General features: G+C 40.9%; 1 protein-coding gene across 1 annotated transcript in view; it reads right to left on the bottom strand.

Annotated features, from left to right (window-relative positions):
* The window catches only part of CASD1 (CAS1 domain containing 1), a 43,832-nt gene that overhangs the window by 4,349 nt on the left and 18,732 nt on the right, over window positions 1–20,751 (bottom strand). Inside the window, exons 7-17 of the mRNA XM_060248514.1 lie at window positions 18,722–18,845; window positions 17,916–18,130; window positions 17,396–17,821; window positions 16,706–16,795; window positions 16,330–16,449; window positions 10,991–11,147; window positions 7,416–7,495; window positions 4,217–4,318; window positions 3,207–3,347; window positions 2,798–2,875; window positions 517–609 (exon numbers count right to left, since the gene is read on the bottom strand). Of these exons, the coding sequence (XP_060104497.1) occupies window positions 517–609; window positions 2,798–2,875; window positions 3,207–3,347; window positions 4,217–4,318; window positions 7,416–7,495; window positions 10,991–11,147; window positions 16,330–16,449; window positions 16,706–16,795; window positions 17,396–17,821; window positions 17,916–18,130; window positions 18,722–18,845 (1,626 nt within the window). The remainder of the gene's footprint in view (window positions 1–516; window positions 610–2,797; window positions 2,876–3,206; window positions 3,348–4,216; window positions 4,319–7,415; window positions 7,496–10,990; window positions 11,148–16,329; window positions 16,450–16,705; window positions 16,796–17,395; window positions 17,822–17,915; window positions 18,131–18,721; window positions 18,846–20,751) is intronic.

Genomic DNA, 20,751 nt, shown 5'->3' with positions numbered 1-20,751 from the left:
GGTATTTATTCATTTACTGATACCTTAGGTACAGTCTTAACTACTCGAGTAATAATACTTTCCATTCTGAAATAACTTTCTCTGCCTTTCTTGATCAATAATAAGTATGAATCAAAGGGAAGCCATTTTCTCTCAAGGACAATATAAGGCACTTTTGTGAGAGAGAAAAAACACAAAAGAACAAGCTGAATTTCAAGTCCTTCCTATAACAGCTCCTTAAAATTTAGAATGTTCAACACTGCACACAGATCATAATGAAACTATGTTATTTGTAGCCAATGCGCGCTCTAAGCTGTGGAGTCTTGTGAGCAAAAATTCTGCTTTATGAGCTTCTGGCATTAAAGTTGTGAGCTACTGCATATATTAGTTTGCTCTGGGACCATTTTTTCCTGAGCTAAGACAAAAATGTGAGAGCCAGGGGCTAAAAAACTGTGAGCTAGCTCACACTAACTCAGCTTAGAGGGAACACTGCTTGTAGCACATGCTTATTGTCCTCATACTGTTTAGGATACTTACCTCAAGAGAAATTCTGCCAAACCAGGCAAAAAATGAACTGTACACAGAACGAGCATAGCCAGGTATATTCCTTATAAGGATAAAAGCTAATATCTAAAAGACAAAACCATCTTATGTATAAAGCTGCCTTCAATAAATCTTTTTCCATTTATTTTATACATGTTCTAAACACATAACCCATTAGTTTTCACACCATATTGTACTGAAACCAGAAATTAGGAGGTCTGTATTGGATGGGATGTTGGTGAGAATGTGAATGGATCTCCCATCTCTTGACATTTCTAGTAATAGCTACAGCCTGTAAATGTGTTTTATTGGACAAAGACCACAAAGCAGAGGGGAAGGGTGATTTTTTAAAACTCATCTCTGTCTTCTCAATATACCTTGCATTTCCCTAAAGCTGTTAATAAAAATCGCAATTGGAGAACATTAAAAAGCTCTGCCATGGCCCCAAGTCAGTCTTGCCAGTCCTTCAACTGCTGCATATAGGAATGTAAAGCCATGGAAGATGTCTCCAGCATCTCATTTAGCTGTGGTTCAGACAGGGCCAGCTTTAGGGGACATGGCACCCCAGGCAGACTCATGGCCCGCAGCCCCCCACTGCGGTGCTGCGTCCTGCCACCCCCCTCCACAGCGCCGCACCGGCCATCCACACGGGGGACAAGCGACGAGCACCAGTGGCTTGAGGGCTGCGAGGGTCCTTCCATGACTCCCCAAGCCTTCTCCTCCCTCCCTTCTGTACCATTTCAATGGCCCGAAAGGGGTGGTGGAGTGCCACAGCTTCCTGGGTGATTTCAGGTGCCCCCCACTGATCAGTGGGCAAAATGGCGCTGGAGGCTCACAGCTCCTATGCCAGCCCTCCAGTGTGATTCATATCAGTGCAGGAAGAGGGCCAGGGCAGGAGCTGTGGGAAGGAACACTGCTGAAAGAGTGGCCACTGCCTCCTCCCCTCTTCGCAGGAAGAGGCTGGGGAGCGCAACCCTCAAGGCAAAGGAGAGATTTGCCTAGGTCATGGGGCGGGGGGGAGAGCCGAATTCAGTGCCCCCACCCTGCCAGCGCCCTAGGCAAATGCCTAATTGCCTAGTGGGCGGGCTGGCCCTGGGTTCAGAGAGCACCAATAACTAACATTTAACAAAAGGATCCCAGTGCCACAGTCCCACAATGTAGCACAAGTATCTGATGTAACACAGAGTGTATGCTTATAAAAGGCAAGGCTATATAGATAGAAATGAACTGTTGATGGCTGTTGGTAAAGTCTATAGAATAAAATAAACAGATGCAATCAAGCCAAACTTCTGGAGAATGAGTAAATATCCACTTTCCCTACAAGAAACTGGAGTCACCAGGGACTGTTTTAACCCTTTTCCCAATGATTTTCTTCACATTCTATCATCTATGTCAGAGATCCCCAGTCTTTCTGACCCTGTGGGCACCTTTGGAATTCTAACAGTGTGGTGTCCTGGGCACAAACATAGAATGGCTACCACAGGAGGTGGAGCCAGGCATATTATGGCTGTCACACTCTGAAGATCCTTGTCCTGTAGTGTCTGTGGGTGCCAGAGCAATGTTTAAAAAAATCTATTTATTAATTTATATCCTGCCCTCCGCGTTGAAGCAGGCTCAGGGCAGCTCACAGTAAAAAATCACAAAACAATTCAAATCAAAACATATAAAAATTACACATTCAATAGTTAAAAGTCAGAATTACAGCTGTATGGCTTATCAAATTTCCAACGGACAATTAGAAGCCTTGTTGAACAAAAACTCCCCACTTTCTAAAAGCACCAGGAAAGGTGATATCAGGCACCAAGTTACAGACCTTTACATGAATGGCTGCCACCCATTCCCCTGGCGCTTGGGTTCTCTATTATGGTGATCTTTAACACTGTGGTTTAGATCTTCACTAGAGTAAGCCCATTACATGTTTCTACATGTGAACGTTGCACTCTGCATACACATGTCCATACAAACATAGGACATAAAGATGACAGATGAGTCTCCCCTTAACTCACAACTGCAGGACTTGTACTACTGCAAAGGTGGCACAATGTTCAAAAGCATTTAATAAATGTTGCTTGACTTTCTTTATGAGACTTTGTGTATCCATCCCAAAGGAAAAATCTCACACACCATAAGAACAATAATTTGTGCTGTGTTGCCTATTATTTAACTCTGCTGTCATTTGTTGTCCAGATAGCCAGCTGTTTTATGAGCCTAGCACTTTCAATGTAACTGTGGGGAACAACCAAACTTTCTGTTACACAGAAGACAATATAATTACCTGCACAACTGAAACAGAAGGATGCATTTCATTGCATTCAGTTTTGTTTTTACAGCTGCTCGCCCAGATAGAATATGTCTAAAACATAAACACACACATGAGCTAGCAATTATTTTTGAAGGTAACAAATGAAGCCAGTATACTGAATGCATTGTAGGAGAAATGTTGGTTCTACAAGTTATACTTTGAGATATTTATCTTCAGCAGGGAAATATCTTTAACCATTTCGCTCAAGATGCCATTTTCTGTACATGGCTGGCAAAAACTAAAATAGCCTTGCTTCCTACAGCATGTCCCAAGTTGATTTACTGAGCTGTCCTGCCTTAGTTTCATGGAGATTGCCACCTCCTGAATAATGGCTGATTGGTTTATAAAGACATTAGTAGAACAAGAGATTTGGGGAGCTTACCAAAAAAGAGACTACTGAAATAAATAACAACACATTCGAAACTTTGCTGGGAAAGAGCAGCTCTCCCTTTCCTTCTGATAGGACCTGCCGTTTCTGAAACGTTAAATAAATAAAAGCAAACAACATCCCATGGAAAACAACCTGCAAGAGAAAGAAGAACTACTCAATTACAGCTTTAGCATATTTCAAGTGTTTTTCACATAACAAGTTCACTTAAGGCCCTTTGTGCATGTCCACCTGTAAGACTGCCAACTCCAGGGGTGGAAATTCCAGGTAAATTTTTTTGGGGGGGAGTTGAGGTTTGTGAAGGAACCTCAAAATGGCGTACTGCCATTCAGTCCACCCTTCAAAGCTGTTTTTTTCTCCAGAAGAGCTGATTTCTGTAGTCTGGAATTCAGTTATAATTCTGGGAGATCTCCAGTCCCCAACTGGAGCTGAATATGAACAAAGTCACTGGCTGTTGCAAACACTAATTACTAATAACCTCAATATCCATCATGCCTAGTTCATACTCTCATTTATAACAATCATTCTTTCATCTTACATAACACAGTATAATATGTTACAAAACTTACTGAAAATATCAAAATACAGGCTAACACTGATATACAAAACTTGCAAAATACATTCATAGAAAAAGTCCTTGTTCTAGACGGCTCACAGCATCTTCAGCCTCCTTCAAAGACAATCCTTGCTTAAAAGCTGATGTGAAGACTTGTAATAATCTCTTTCAAATAAACCCATTTATTTCAGAATCCAAAGCCTTCCTTACACTATTACATATGTGTGGATTACATTTGTCCAATTGGAAAGGTTATGAAACTTTATTTGGGAGGTTCCTATCCCAGAGTTGGAAATGACTATTTTTATTTATTTGTATTTCCTATTTTTATTTACAAGATGGCAAGCACTGCAGTTTGTTTTCCCCTGCATAAGGTGAGGCTAATTAAACATAATTTACAGACAGAAAAGCCACAAATGAGTAACACAGTAAATAAAGCATTACTTACATATCGATCTAGTTTCCACCTAAACCACCATTCATAGACACTCCCATTTAATTCAAAACCTTTGGACAATGGCCAAAGAGAAAAAAATTTCTCAAATGCACCCTATAAGAAAGACATTAAAAGATGAACAGCTTGGTCATATAATTAAACAGAAACATTTCTGAAAGCAAACACACATGAATGTGAAAATGCCTAAGACGGTAATAGAACACTTCATTATTTTACCATCGGTTTAAGTCCTCCTAGTTTTAGGGTTAGACATAATTGAAAACATCATTCTTAAAAAGACAAGGGCTTTGTCCTGCATCCAAAGATTCCCTAGCATGCAGCAGCAGATCACATAACTACCTCTTCACATCAGAATTCTTCCCACCCTTCTGTTTGGCAAAAAGAGACATGCCTTTGTGCATCCTGTAGCTGTAAGTCAGGAATCCTTGGATCAGGACCACAGACATGTATTATACAGGCCTCTTCCCTAACATCAATATAACCAATTCTCAACATGGTTCCATCTGTAGATACTTAAAACCAGAAATTGGGGACACAGACAAACAAGATGAAAAGTCTTAAGTCTGCGGAAAAATCTGAGATTTAAAACAAATAAAAGATATCCAACAAAGAACCATGGGAGTTAACACCCCTCCTCCCGCTAGAAGCAGTGCCCGTATCTTTCAAAAAAAAGAAAAGAACACCCTCAATAGCCATTGCTAGATAACCACAACAGTATTGCCAATCTTGAAGCCTTAGTTTCTATCAATAGAAGGCCTTTTCCCTGCTTCCTTTTTTCCTTCCTACCCACCAGTCAATTTAACTTTACTGATACCCTGGATTTAGCTTTCCTGCCTTTCTTCACCTTGATAGTCACTTTCTGAGGACAGCCTGGCTAAGTTGTGCAGTGCCAGCTGGGCCAGACCCAGTTATGTGATAAGAACATAAGAGAAGCCATGTTTAATCAGGCCAATGGCCATCCAGTAAAACACTTTGTGCCACACAGTGGCCAAAATGATGGGGAATTTGCAAGGTTTTCAGAAGGTACTTCGCTTTTCCCTGTATGTATGGCACACACTATTTTCTCTTTCCCTCCTCTAGGCAAACCCCATATCCTCATATTTCCCTCCTTTCCCTCCTATCCACCAACCTGCCTCCTGTCTGCCCCCCCCCCCGCCGATCTTCAACAATGTTTTTTATTTATTTTACCCTCCACCTTCCTCCCTAATGGGGATCCCAAGCAGCTTACAACATTCATCCCTTGAATTTTCACTCTTCCATTTTATTCTTGCTACAACCCTGTGTGGCAGGTTAGGCTGAGAACATGTGACTGAACAAAAGTTACCCAGTGAGCTTCCACAGCAGAGTGGGGATTCAAACCTGGGACTCCCAGGTCCTAATCTCAGGTTCAGACCACTACACCACACTGTCTTTTGTAAGGTGGCTGCTGTTGATGAGTCATGCAAACTGTGTAGTACCAAGTTGCCCAGTGATTGCTGGTGGGCCCGGCATAAATGAAAGGCCACGAGTTCCATCATCAGGAATGGAACTATCAAGGCGTCAAGAGTTCTACTTTTTGTTTTGCTGCCAAACAGGTCAGCTCATACAAGCTCCCTCAAAATGTTTGAAACCATGTTCTTTACAATAATGAGGTTGTTGTGGAATGCACCTATTTCAACAAACTGAACAGTTTGAGTCAAGTTTAAATCAAGTAGGGGTTTCTTGAATGTACTATCATTTTTTTAAAATCAAAAGATGTTTTGAGCACATTATTAGTTAAGAGAAATTTTTTAAGCAACAGAGAAAGTTACTGAAAGTCCCATGAGCTTTCAAAAGGAGAACGTTTTCAGAAAGTTCATTCATACAGTGTCAATGTGTGAGCGATTATCTCCAATGGGAAAAAAAAAATCAGAAACTCACAGGTGTAGACATTTTGTGATCCTAACTGTAAAGACTATTTGAATAATTGGGAATATTTTCAACATTAAATTATTTTGTACCAATATATTCACATTAAATATATAGTCCAATCTAGCATCTCAAGGCTATATCTGTGATTACTACTTGCATTTACACAAACAGTTGCTACACATGCAGTTCCCCAATCTACACATAGCTGAATATGCAAAGCTTGAATGCAGTATCAGCTCTTTGAAAGGAGAATGTGAATCTAGCTTCTTTTATCAGCAAGCACAGACAACAGTCCAGCTGCTCTGAATATACTCATGTTGATCAGAAACAATTTTTCATTTCAGAGTAGCATTCTAAAAAAGGACATAGGTGAATTTTTCCTGATTTCAGACATTTCTGAGTCACATGTTTCCACAATTAAATAGTAGAAATTTTTTTTAAAATCTGCTTTTGATTTATAAAATGCTGGTATTTAAATTTTGGTAACAAAAAAATTCAGAAGGAAAACCAGGTTGTTCTTACAGCACCTTAATGTTAGAAACAAAGATGTAAGGTATTGTTTGTCCCTCAATGGTCACTACATATTTTTAGCTGTACAACCTGGCTTTAGCTACTAAATTTTTTGTCACTGAAATTTAAAGTATACAAGAATATCTGGATAAACAAGTGATAAGCAGAATGAAGAAACAATACACTCTTCCAAAAAACAAAACAGCCAGCACAGGCTAATGTGCCCTCACCTGGATAGGCCAATCTTGGCAGATCTTGGCAGCTAAGCAGGGTTGGCCCTGGCTAGCATTTGGAGGGGAGAACTCCATGGAATATCAGGAGCATGACATGGAGGCAGGCAATGGCAAACCACCCCTGAATGTCTCTTACCTTGAAAACCCTACCTGCTCACCATAAGTCAGCTGTGACTTGATGGCACTTCCCACCCCCCACAGGCTAATGTGCTTTCTGAAAGTAGATGCTCTGAATTCAGGCCTTTTGATGATTCCTTGCATTTCATTTATATGCTCAATTAAATGCAAGGGGGTAACAGATTTGCCATAAAGTTGAATGGATGTCTGCTGCTGTCTGACAGACAAGACCATCGGAGATTACAGCTACTGCTGAACCATAGCTGCAGGTGCTTTTTAAATATATATATACTTTAAATTATAATTACTAAATTGTCTTAAAATATTAATTTGGTCTAATATTAATATTAGAATTTAAAGCAAAATATACAAGAAAATTATATGTAAAGTTTATGTAAGTGTATACAAAATTATAAAGTAAAACATACGAAAATACAAACCTGAGAACATGATAGAAAATATATACAAGTGAACAGGGAAGCTAGTTTCAGCAGTAAACCAAAATGCCAGAAGCAATTTCCTGTGGACAAGAATAATAATAAAAAAGTGAGTCTTTGGTTCTTGTTTCTCCAGTGGTAACAGATGAGCACTCTGCTTCCATGTAATACACACACACAACCTAATTTTTTCTCCTTTAAAACAAATTACCCTATTAAAATTAGTGCCAAGCCAAACATCTTTGCTCCCTCACTAAACTTGTTGCCTTTGTGTCAATGTTTGTTATCCCATTTTGTGAAAATACACATAACTGTCTTAAGAGGCACGTACTGGAGGAAGCAGAGAACAAATCCACACTGCCAAATCAAACAGGTTAATGATCCCACACACTGATTCAGTTGCACAGTTAACTAGTTGCTGCCTTTCTTGACTTGAGATGAGCTTTTGACTCCATATTCAGGAATCTGTTGTAGGAGAAACTGAAAGCTGTTATATTTAATACAAACCCTCTATTCAAACACTTCCCTTAGAGCAGGTGTGGGGAACATCCAGCCCAAGGGCCATTAACGGCCCTTGAGATCACTTGGTCTGGTCCTCCAGGATTGATGGGCCGAGCTGAGCCATGTGGTGGCCTCACTGTGGCCCGAATGGCTGGTGAGGGTTGTGGAGCTGCGCTGCGCAGCAGCCTCCCCAGGGCCTGACTGGCCAGCAGAGATCAATGTGGGGCTTGGAAAAGTCACTGTCACAGTTCAGATAAGTTTTCTCCTCATTTCTTTATTTCCCTTTCTTTCTATTTCTCCCCCTGGCCATTTTTTCCCTTTCTCCTCTCTCTCTCTTTCTCTCTGAGGAGCCTGAGTGGTGGGCATTGTGAAGGACTGCTGCTGGGGTATATGGGTGCCTTTAAAGGTCTGCTGGGAGCAGCTGCAGTTTCCACATGGAGGGAGGGAGGGAGGGGTGCTAGGGGTGGGAGCCAGCTATCACCAGTTCAATATGCACTTGATCATCCCAGATGGTGTGGCCCAATATGCTAATGAGTGTGTGACCTAATATGCTAATAATGGGGGATGTGGTCTAATATGCTAATGAGTTCCTGCTGGGCTTTTTCTACATCTCCTTAGAACGACAGGCCGGAGGTTTGTGTGTGGGTGCCAAATTAGGCTCTCCCAACATGACTTCAAATAGAAAAACAATTATTTGCATTAATTTTGCCAGCCTGAATCGTTCTCCCTCAGCAGAGTACTATTTTTAAAAGTTGATAATTTTGTATGGCCCACAAATGATGTTATAAATATCCAAATGGCCCTTGGCAGAAAAAACGTTCCCCACCCCTGCCTTAGAGTTAGATGCGACAGGGCTGGGCACCTTTCCAACCTGGAAACTACAGCTAAAAGAGTAAAACAGGGATGTGTTTTAGCACCAGTGTTATTCAGCCTATACATTAACAATCTGGTTAGTAGCATAAGCTCCAGTGATACCCACCACCTTACTCTAGCTAATAGGAAAATCCCAGCTTTGCTGTTTGCTGATGATACAATTCTATTGTCCAGATCCCCAGTGAGTTTGAAAAGAGCACTCAAGGCATTCAGCTGTTACTGTGAAGAGACCCTTTTAGAGATTAACTATAAAAAATTATCATTTGGCAAAAAAAGAAAGTGTCTTGGAACATCAATGGCCATAACCTGGAACAAGTTTTTAAATACTTAGGGTTGATGAGACATTTCTTTGGGAGAATAACTGTTCACCATGACTATGCTGCAACAACTGGTCAAAAATCTGCAAAGGACATTTTAAATTTGAATGCACCAAAGGAGACATGTATGTACCAGCAGTCCTCTGATTATTTCAGGCAAGAACATTGCCCCAATTAATGTATGGGACAATACTTGGATCCCCTTCTTCTCACTTTGCTGCTTGAGAAAAAGTCCAATCAAGATTTTTGAGACCTCTATTTCAGGTACCTAGTTGTGTGTCCAGTGCCAGTCTACATCTTGAGTCGGGCTTGGTTAAGGTGGAAGTCAGGATAAGCCTTGCCTCCATCAACTATTGGTTAAAATTAGCATACAGCCTGAAGGTTTGATAGCTTTAGTCCTACAAGACAATTTCCAGTCTTCTTGGGAGAAGGCCATACATTCTGAACTGCAGAATATGGATTTCTCTTTCAAATTTGTTCTGCAGATGGGTTACGGGATAAACAAAGAGTGCTTGACACAAAACATCAAAGAGATATTAACAATGTCCCAAATGTTTTGATTCCAGAGAAGCTTAAATATGTTGTTGTTGCCCCAGCACCATATCTCTCAGTTCTGGAGGTTCCCAGTCAATGGAGAGCTTCCACTTTGGTGACATGGCAAGTCCTCCCCTCTGTAGTTTTAGAGGGAAGATATATTGCTCTTATGCCAATAAAGGTCTGTACTTTGAACTTTGACCCCCATGAAGGAGAGAATCTCTCCATCTGGCACTGAAGAGGTGGGATCAGTTGAGCAGGTACTGTTTTACAGTCGCTTTTATCAGGAAGTTCTGTCAAAATATAATTTCCCATCTGTTTAATAAGTATCCAGGATGTTCTCATGCTGATACTTTAAAGGACCTTTTAATGGGTGCTAACCAACAGGTTACTATTAGCTGTACTCAATTTTTTTCCAGCAGCTTGTAGAATTAATTGTGAAACGTTACGTACAGATTTCACATTTTTAGAGATTTCTAACTGTTGGCAAAAGGAAGGACCAATTAGCTTTTGATTTGTACTGGTTGTTGGCTGAATAAATAAATTGATTGAATATAGTAGGGACAGAACATGTTTGAGAGAATGCATTGTTTCTCAGTGCTCATCCCATTGAAAGTAACAGTGCCAATGGACCATATCCAGATATGCTGCCAATATGCATTGCATTAGCGAATATGCATCTGCATTTACATTCTGCCCCAGTCAGTCATATGCCCTGAGAAGTGGACCAGGGTGAAAACCTCGAAACAACACTGGGCTCCAATAAGACAGCCAGTAGAAAGATGCAAAACAAGAAGCAACTCAGTTTCCTGTGCATCTGTCACTCTACCTGCCCAGATTTAGACTGCGGGAAAAGGAGACCTCTATTGCCTTCAGTGATGACAACACGGAGAAAAATCGTGCTGTGAAATCGTTTTGTTCATTATGTTATCTCTAAGCGATACTGTAGAAGCTGTTTTAAGGTTTCAAAAACTGGTATTGAAAAAGCAGTGGTAGGTCAGGAAAACACTAGTTGCACACAATTGAAAGAAATGTGCAAAAATGTGGAAGACTTCTTTTCATGCACTTGTTGTTTCCAATATGAAACAGTAGTTTTCACAATGAAATCCTCTGTGTACCCTGATTGTGTTCTATGATTTGTAATCTGCAATGTAACGTATTTGGCCAGAAGAAGAATTTCGATGATTGTCTTACAGAATAATTTAATTAATGGAGGCAAATATAATGTACAGCTTATTAAAGTGATAGTATTAATTCCAAAGAAACCTGAAAGTAAATATAACTACATTACAAACAAAAGTGCTTATCTATTTTAGCATACCAAAAGGCTTTTTAATGTTGAAAAAAAATTACCATTGGCTTTCTTCTGGACTATCTGAGGCCACAGAGCTAATGTAACATATATAATCATAAACCAGACAGTGACCAGAGGAACAAAATAATAGAACTGGTAAGACCGATCCATCACTATGCACAGCACCACAACTAGGAAGTTCAGCCGAAATAAGACCTGTGGGGTAATGGAAGAGAGAGAAAAATATTTCCATTATACATGTGCTGTGAAAAGTAATTTCACAGTATGTACATTTTAGTATTACAGACTCTATTATTTCAGCAGGAAAAAGGGTACTGGAGAGACAGTTTGAGGTTTTTTTAACAATAGTGTGCCTGCTTAATGATTTCATAGACAAGGCTGTTTGCCTTTGAGAACGTAAATGAAGACAGCTCAGAATGCCAGGCTGGCTGCTATGCATCTGTAGAAAAAAACCTGTGAAATTAGTAAATGGCTTCTTGGGTGCAAGATCTTTGGCTGCTATTACCAATGCCATTCTCTAATTAGAAACTTCCTTGTCCAACCAAGCTTAAGAAAAATCCATGAGTCTCAGCTGGAGTCTGGAGCCAGGTACATCTCAAGTAAGTGAAAACTACATAGAAATGTGATTCAACAGAGGAGACGGCAGATTAGTCAAAGAGGAAAGTGTCTTACCCTACCACAACAAAGAACTTGGACAGAAGAACTACTGCATCTTATAGTGAAGGAAAAAACCCAGCATTTAATAGACTGAATGCAGGCATGAAATATAATGGTATCTGGCCTGAATTTTTAGATCTCAATGAAACTGCTTTATACATAATTATATCAGTTTGGATAAGGTTCACTTTCCACTTTCCACCTTCCTTTTTCTCTTTTTTCTCATTTTATGTTTTGATTTCCTCTCCCTTTTCATATGGGTTCACAGGAAGACAAGATTGTTCAATAGTGATGTATATTTAAAAATACACTTCTAATAAAGGATATCAGCAAAATATATCAATATGCTTTGTATGTAAAAACATCAATAAAACAGTCCAGTTCAATTTTTAAAAATTATATCAATAAAAGCAACCCAAGGTGTAAAACCCTGTAAATGCAGCAGTCTAAAATGACACTGACAGAACAGTCCTCAGGCTAACAACAAACCGTAAAACATTTATAATCCCGTAATTAGAAGCCTGGGTAGGGTAAAATATTCTGGCCCAGTGTCTAAAGAAGAGTAAAGTAGGCAACTGGTGAGCCTCAAAAGGGAAGACATTCCAAAAGTGACCTGGAATGTAATAAAAAACATGGTGAACACACCTTATATCTTGTACCCAATAGTAAAGGATCTGTGGATATATATGTCCGCAGATTGGGACCATTTACACATAAGACAGACCATCCATGTTCTTAAGAACATCTGAAAACTAGAAAAACTAGAAAAACATGGTGAACACACCTTATATCTTGTACCCAATAGTAAAGGATCTGTGGATATATATGTCCGCAGATTGGGACCATTTACACATAAGACAGACCATCCATGTTCTCAAGAACATCTGAAAACTAGAAAAACTGAAGTGTGTGCAAATCCCCCCAAATAGGAGCACATGTGCAGACAATGCTTCTGCTGTAAGGAGAAGATGGCTTCTAGCACTGTGGACAAGAGATGGGTGAGGAGGCTGCAGCACTGCTGCCTCAGTTGCCCTCCCCAACTTCCCTCTCTGTGTGGAGGAGAAGGTGGCAAGGAAGGAGAACAGGCAGTGGGGGATGGTAGTAGGCTGGCAGCAGAAACCAACTGAGGGTGGGAGGAGGAGGTGTTGCCATGAGGTTTGCCTGCCATGCAGACAGAGGTGGCAGTAGGAGAGCAGACTGGGCAGCTGAGCTGGCTGACTGGCAAGGGAGAGAGCAAGTGGGTTGGGGAAGATGAAAGACTGCACAGCCAGGTGAGCCCAGGAGGAGGCAGCAACAGCAGGTGAGGGGAAAAGGAGACGCAGGAGAGAAGGAATGACAGAAGGGACAAAGGAGGGACGACGGCATGACTGAAATGAAAAAAAAAGAGAGACAAGCAGGAGAGGACTGATCACACACACATGCACGGCACAAACTCAGGAAGACAATGGAAGTAGGCAGATGGGTGGGTGGAAAGGAGGAGCAAAAAAGAAGGAATGATTGGGGGGCAGGGAGAGAAGGAATGACAGCATGGCTGAAATGGAAAGAAAGAGTCAGACATACTGAAAAGAAAAAACAGTGTTGGGGAGGGGGAAGAATCACAGTAACCATGCTTGAAATGGAAAGAAGAGACAAACAGAGGAAGATGACAGTGGCGGGAAGCCATGGTGGGAGGAATTGGATAGGGGTGCTAAAGGGGAGGGAGAATCACTCCAAAAATTCCTCGTGAGTTCCCTTTGTAAGAACTTCTGTTTAGGCTTGCTTGTTCTGAGAAGAGAGTGGCTCAGTGACACAGCACATCCTTTGCATTCAAAAGTTCCCAGATTCAAGTTTTGGCCTCTCTGGTTAAAGGATCTCAGGCAACAGATCCTTCTCTGCTTAAAACACAAAAAGCCATCACCAGCATAAAAAATTGCATTATATTCACCATTATTTTGCTGATATGAATTGCCCCGACTGGAGAACTGAACAGCCTCACAGAAAAGGGACCCTGTTATGAATCTGTAAGTCTAGTTTTAACAATTACAGTGTCCATCTGATCCAGGAAGTTTCAGTGAAAAAGTAAGTAAGCAAATAAAATAGATGCTGGAATTTGAATCATGCCCTGAGCTCTCAAAAATCCAGGGCAACCCCTACATATATTTCAAAGATGAGCAGGCTACAATCTCATTGGAATACATTATCACATTTCTGCAAGGACATAACCCGCTGGTCCACTGCTTGGCTCCTCACTATCAAATGGTAAATCAGACACTCCGCTGATCACATCAGTAATACTGCATCATGTAATGCTACAATGATCAGATCTAAAGTATAGCTATGCTGCTGTCTTATGTATTACAGGATGATTCCCAAGAAAGAATATCTTGGACAATAAGTCACTTCTCTATTTCAAAGGACAGGGATACCTATTGATTACTCCTAAGTGTTGGAAAGTGGTGCCAGAGGAAGATGCCCTTGGATAATTTATCAGGATTCTGTCACTTAGAGTCTCCCAGACTGTCACAATATCTTACTGGTCTTTTTATGAAGGGCATCCTGACAGAGGACACTGAAGGAGGGACAGAAATTGATTTTTTTTAAAAAAAGAGAGCGAGAACTTGTAACACTAGCACCATATATGAGGAGCCAATGAGAGCCACAAATGGCAAGTACCTACATATTAAGAAACTTGCCTTGCAAAGAACTGAAAAACAGCTATATGCAAGGTGGCATCCTTGAGATTCAAATCTCATATTGCTGTTTGTTGAAGCCAGGATCTCTACTTTGAATATCTGTGGGTAAACACAGCCGCTGAGATACTCAACAACTCCTCTTCTTTAGAAGATTCCTCTGAGGTGACACTTTACAGAATTCTTGGAGCCTCTCCCTACCCCCATTTTAGAACCACATCAATCATTTCCAGCTGCTGAGCAAGGGAACATGAATGAGCAGTAAAAAAGACAACAATGTTTTCAACATGGGGATTGGCATGTGTAGTTTCCTCATTGCTGCTGTAGCTCCCAATACAGTGCAGCAGCAATGGGGCTTCCACATGGCATGTTGCCTCACAGTATGGCTGCTCCACTCCCTCAGCTGTAGCCATTCCTTCTGCCCTCTGTACTATCAAGCCTTTTTTTTTAGCTTTAAAAAGGGGGGAAGGGGAAATCAGCAGTTGAATATTATTATATTGATATAATACAATAATGTGCATAATGAGTTCCCCAAGTTCCCAGTTTTCATTTTTAAAAAGCCTCTAACCCCTTTTGTTATGAAGATATGCTGCGGGGAAAGTGGCTGCCATGTGGCCACAACCACAAAAATCTAAACAAGGAGTGTCAGGCACCTGGCCTGTACAGGGCTCAAATCTGCCCCTCCCCCAGCAACTTCCTTTTCCTGCTTCTTCATTTTTCAAAACCGCAGCTGCACCATAGGCTGATTTTCCCCCAGCTCCCTCATTGGCTCTTTGCTTCCTGCTTTTGGCCTTCCTCCCCCTTCCCTCTCTCTCTCTGTCACACACACACACACACAGACCTCCTTCCTGTTTCATGTGGGACAGATACAAAGACAAGCCTCTACCTATCTCTCTTGCACACACATAAAGAGCTTCCGCTTCCTTCTCTGGGGCTGCTGCTCCTCTTTTGGGGAGGGAGAAGAAGGAAAGAGAATCCCATGGCAGCTTTAAGAACAACATTGTTTTATCCCAGGTATAAGCCTTTGTGTGCAAGCACACTTCTTCAGAGGGAGGGAGGGAGTATGGATTCTTCTGACAAGGGAAATGTACATTTAGGAAATTATATTGGTTTATTCTGAAAAGGTGGGTGGTTTTTTTTAAAAATATTATATTTCTCTGTTCCTATCTGGATTCATTTTATTTCAAAACAAACACACACCCTGATTAGGAATTGGATTGGTCCTTATAACTTGGAGCATGGAGTGGTTTCAGATGTCAAATGTTAACAGCCCACATTGGTAAGGAGACAGGAAAACTAGCTCTCAGTTCAGGCCATGAGGATGCATTGTCTTCAGCTTCATTACCAGTTGCAGTTCAGCAGTCCCTCTTTCTAATCTCCCTTTGAAATTCCTTTGTAAGATCACTGCTGCTCTGAGGTCAGCAACTGAATGTTGTGGTTTCTAATGTCAGACTTATGTTCATTTATTCTTTGCATCCTCCTGGATAGAACTGAGAGCTAGATTTCCTGTTTTATTACCAATGCTAGTATCTCTATGCCTACTACCCCTCTGCATATAACATCTAATTCAATCAAGCCTGCTATTGTCATTCACCTGCTATTGCCATTTGACATCTGAAATCACCTTTTAAAAGTTTATATCTCTGGTACCTTGTGTTACATTTTATGGCATGCATGGCCCAGCCCAACAAAGTGACATTTATGTCAGATTGCACCCCCCCCACCCAAACAAATGAGTTCCTCCAAAACAGCTAGGGTTCAGGCTAAGCTAAGCCTCTTGGTGAGGAGTAAGAAGTTCACTCTAGTGGCATTCTTCAACCAGAAGTTCAACATCTTTGCTAAAGCAGAACGGCAATTGAGTTCCAGACCAAAACAGGCAATCCTTTACCTCAAGTCCTTGCAGCCTAATTATTAGAAGGAGCCAGTCTGCCTCCTACTGGCTTAGTGGGAAAAGGCATTAAACACCCAGCATAAGTAGGCAGAATAGGATTACGTTTTTATAATGTTAACCAATAACATTTTTTCTAAATAATATATATATAATTTCTCACCTGAAACACTCTGTAAATGCCAAAATCTCCTTTAATCCAGAAGTATGAAAAATGTCCATAGCCTGTTTGGAACAGATAGGCAGCAACCAGTACTCGGATGTGCATGTAAACAGGCAAAAACTGTTAACAAAAATATAAATTACTTTTTAAGAATTGTTTTAATATATTCTAATCAAACTTAACATCCATAGTTGCACCCCCATATTTAATGTGCATCAATGAGAACCCTCTGCTGGGGTCATTCAATTCACCCATTTTTGAGGTGGTGATTAGAGGAAGGTTCTACCTGCATCAGGATCCTGCCCCTCCCTCCAATTTTAACTCTTTTCCTCCATTTTCTCTATAAAGAATTATTTAAAAAACAAATAAAACTTACAGTGCTTGCTCCAGAGATATGATAGATCAAAATTACAAGCTGCATCCAGCCTTTCCATTCATCTGTTTGCTCCCTATTTAACACTTTAGTCTAAGCAAAATAAAAACAAGAGCACTGCTATTCAAACAAGTACAAACACATATCAATCAAATTAGGAAACACAACAATTGTTATCACGGGGCAAATGGGTATGAAAATACTATATTCAACAAAGAAGTAGCTATTATCCCAGGAATAAGTTATGTCCATACTGAACTACTAGAAACAGGTGACAATCCAGAGGGCTGCAAACTAAGCTGCATAAGCAGCCTTACATGCTGCTTGAAGAGTTGATATTAGAGGGGTGGGGACAAATGAGAAGCCCTGGTGCATGCACTCTGGGTGGCCCTCTTGCTCAGGGCCCTGGACTTTGAGCAATTGAGACCATATCCTCCAAAACTCACCCATTCTCTATGCACTACATTTTTCTGGATGTGCTGATTTTTATTTTATTTTTAATTGTTTTAGACTTCTATTTGGTCAATTCGCTCAGGCTCAGGGCAGGTTACAGCATTTAAAGACTAAAACAAACAGACAAACAAAACATAGACCACTGAAATGGTTTGGGTTTTTATTGTTCGTATTATTCAAAGGTCAAATTAGCAATGATCTTTAGGTAAAACAACAAAAGTCAAGGAAAGATACACTTACCTCTTTAGTGTTTTCAGTATAAAATACCCCTAACACCAATATGTAAATTATGGGTATGAAGAAGGATGAGTGAGTGTAGAACTTGTTTTCTTTCATAAACAGATTGGCTCTGTCACACAGGTAGAAGTAGGCCATAATCAAGCCAAGCTTGCACAAGCACAGCAGAAGTGTCTCCAGAGTAGAAACTGATGAAGTATTTGTGGCAGGTTTTTTCTCTTCTCCACTTTCCATATCAGTGCATGGCTTGTTCTTCCGGTGATTATTACGACGAATAAGGACCAAAATCAAATATCCAACTGCAGATGCACCAAAAAAGCAAAAAGCCAGCTTCTGTATCAAAGTGACAGGAGGTCGAGGCTGGCAACAGGAACCATCAATGGGCTTCATAACCTTGTTGCAGTAGACGTTCATGAGAATCATTGCACTCTGTCCATGGGAAAAGACAACTTGGTCAGTGCATTTTAGTTAACCTTTTCTAGTTATCAATCCTACGGGCTGTGTTTACAAAGTGGTTGCTCACCATTTCTCTACTTGATTCAGGAAGATGTAAACCATCTAAGGACTGCATTATAGTTTCTTCTGCTATCAACCTAGATGCGCTGAATACTTTCACTTTAGCCTTTGAATTTTTTGAGCTGCTATTCAGAATGGTGACTGCTGCTTCATTGTAGGCATCTATTTTCTCATTAGTGATCATTTTCCTGCTTTCACTCAACATATCTTCATAAACCGGATCTGAATTGAAATGAGTATTAGAATTTTTGAAAGCAAAGTAATAAACAAATACTCCATCTATAGTGCTCACATTCACTGTAATTCACTGGAATGAGCTCACAAGCCCATATCCAGTACGACTGAGTTCTTTGATAGAAGTACAGAGACGTTGTCTAGTCCAGATATGCTCACGGAGTTGGTACTCTAGCCTGCTGCACTTAAGTATGTTTACTAATGAGAAGATCCGCTGAGAATGGAATGGCTATAGCCTCCCTCTTGAAAATTCTGCATGAAGTCTTTCCCGATCAGAAGCTTGCTTCAATCCAGCCACAAGTTTGTGGGCAATGTCCTGTGCAGCATCTGTTCATTGATGTCATGGGCAAGCAAATTCCTCTTTAACAAGGAACATACTTTCCCTTAGATAAACCCCCAAGAGGAACACTAATCAGTGACTCCAGCTAGGACGACATGCCAACTTCAGCAGCTGTTCCCAGGACAGATCCTAGGAAAAGCCTGATTTGAACACTCAAAGCAGTTGAAAGTTATAAGCGTTACGTACATAAATTTAATTTACTAGAAAGCTTAAAAGTTGTGCCATGTTGTTTATTTTACCTTGTAAGACCCAGTAGACATCGCTGCTTTTTGCCAGTTTCTCCAGTAAAGGTGCAATCGATGTGATATTGATTTTATACTGTGTGAGGGCTTCATTGCTGCCATTATGAATTTTGATAGACCACTAAAGGGGTACAAAAATAAATATTCAGCACATGAATTTAGGGGAAATATAATCAGAACAGCCAAATAGCCCATGTTTATCAGACCTTGGAAGCTAAGTAGGGTTGACCAGTGGTCCACACTTGGATGGGAGACCACCAAGGAAAACGGGTTGCTATGCAGAGGAAGGCAATGGCAAATCATCTCCACTCATCTCTTGCCTTGAAAACGCCACAGACTGGAAACTTCACAGGGTTACCATAAATTGGTTGCAACTTGACAACACTTTATTATCATCATAATCACAACAGAAGTATTTAAGAACTGCTCCAGCTTAAGGAATGCAATACTTAGTAATTGCCTAAAATAGACAAATATATTATCGCAAGATTTAAGGATAATCTACTTCTAAAGTAGATTCCATCATACACTAGATCGTAACAAGCCATGTCAACTCTCCTACAGATCAGGCCATGTGACTCTCATTCCACTAGAAGGTGGTAGGAACAAAGAAGGTGCCTTAAGCTTGTAATGTCTGCCCAGAAGAGTAAAATCTTGTTGTCAGACCGGGAACAACAGCAGCAATGAAAAAATGAGTGGTGAGGCTCAGGCTGGCAGTATATGGGATGTGGCAATGAACAAAGAAGGACAGTTCATTAAGGAAGAGTAAAATTATTTATTCAGAAATAGTTTATGCCTGCTCTACAGAAATCTGCCCAAGGTTGCTTATAAAGTACAAGTAATAAAAAAGCATTAAAAATACTAATTAAAATCCAGCATTAAAACCCCAGGCCAGCATAAAAACACAGACCATAAAAACAGACCGACAGCTTAAAATATAGTTCCCAGACTAATATAGCATTTTTAAAAAATCAATGCCTTCGTTAAAAACCAAAAGTAAGCAGAAATGTTTTGACCTTGCACCTAAGAGAAAGAAAGATAGGCACCAGCCGAGCCTCAAGAGGACGGGTATTCCATAAAAACTGCCAAGTCCGCGATTTTTCATCTTAGGCAGGCAAGGCAGCTGGCCCCCTTCCTGGATCGCGATGACCTAGCAACAGTGATCCATGCTACGGTCACCTTGAGGTTGGACTACTGCAATGCCCTCTACATGGGGCTGCCCTGTGCCGAACTCAGAAATTGCAGCTGGTGCAGAATGCCGCGGCCCGGCTGTTATTGGGCCTCCCAAGATGGGGACACATTTGGCCGGGTCTTCAGACTCTGCACTGGCTTCCAGTAATGTACCGAGTTCGGTACAAGGTGCTGGTCATTACCTTTAAAGCCCTATATGGCCTGGGACCTGCCTACCTGAAGGACCGTCTCTCCCCACATGTTCCCCAGAGAGTACTGAGGTCGGGAACCCAAAATCTTCTCACTATCCCTGGGCCAAAAGGAGCCCGCCTAAAATCCACTAGGGATAGGGCCTTCTCTGTTATGGCCCCTACATGGTGGAATCAGCTGCCGGAGGAGGTGAGGGCCATGCGGGACCTTGTTCAGTTCCACAGGGCCTGTAAGACAACCCTCTTCCGGCTAGCCTACACCTAACTGATGAGTAACTAAGCTTTGCCAGACTCCTGTTACATATATTGTTGTAATGTTTAATGGTTTTAAGATTTTAAATGTTTTAAATGCTTTAAATGCTTATATATTTAATACTTGTTTAATTTTATGTTTGATTATTTGTTGTGAGCCGCCCTGAGCCACTTGTGGGAAGGGCGGGATATAAATCATAAATAAATAAATAAATAAATAAATATAAGCAGGTGCCATCCCTGTCTGCTACCTGCCTCTGAAGAGGGAGGCACAGAGAGTAGTAGGACTTATGAGAAAGATCTTAACTGACAGGCTGGCCAAAATGGGAGGAAGTGGTCCGTCCAGGAGAAATGGAAGATCACATGTGATACTAAAAGGCCTGAAATAGGAAACTG

Source organism: Heteronotia binoei, chromosome 10 (genome assembly GCF_032191835.1).
Source record: "Heteronotia binoei isolate CCM8104 ecotype False Entrance Well chromosome 10, APGP_CSIRO_Hbin_v1, whole genome shotgun sequence".
Taxonomy (NCBI): Eukaryota; Metazoa; Chordata; class Lepidosauria; order Squamata; family Gekkonidae; genus Heteronotia; species Heteronotia binoei.
Note: the sequence above shows the minus strand (reverse complement) of the source record. Positions and strands in the feature narration are given on the sequence as shown.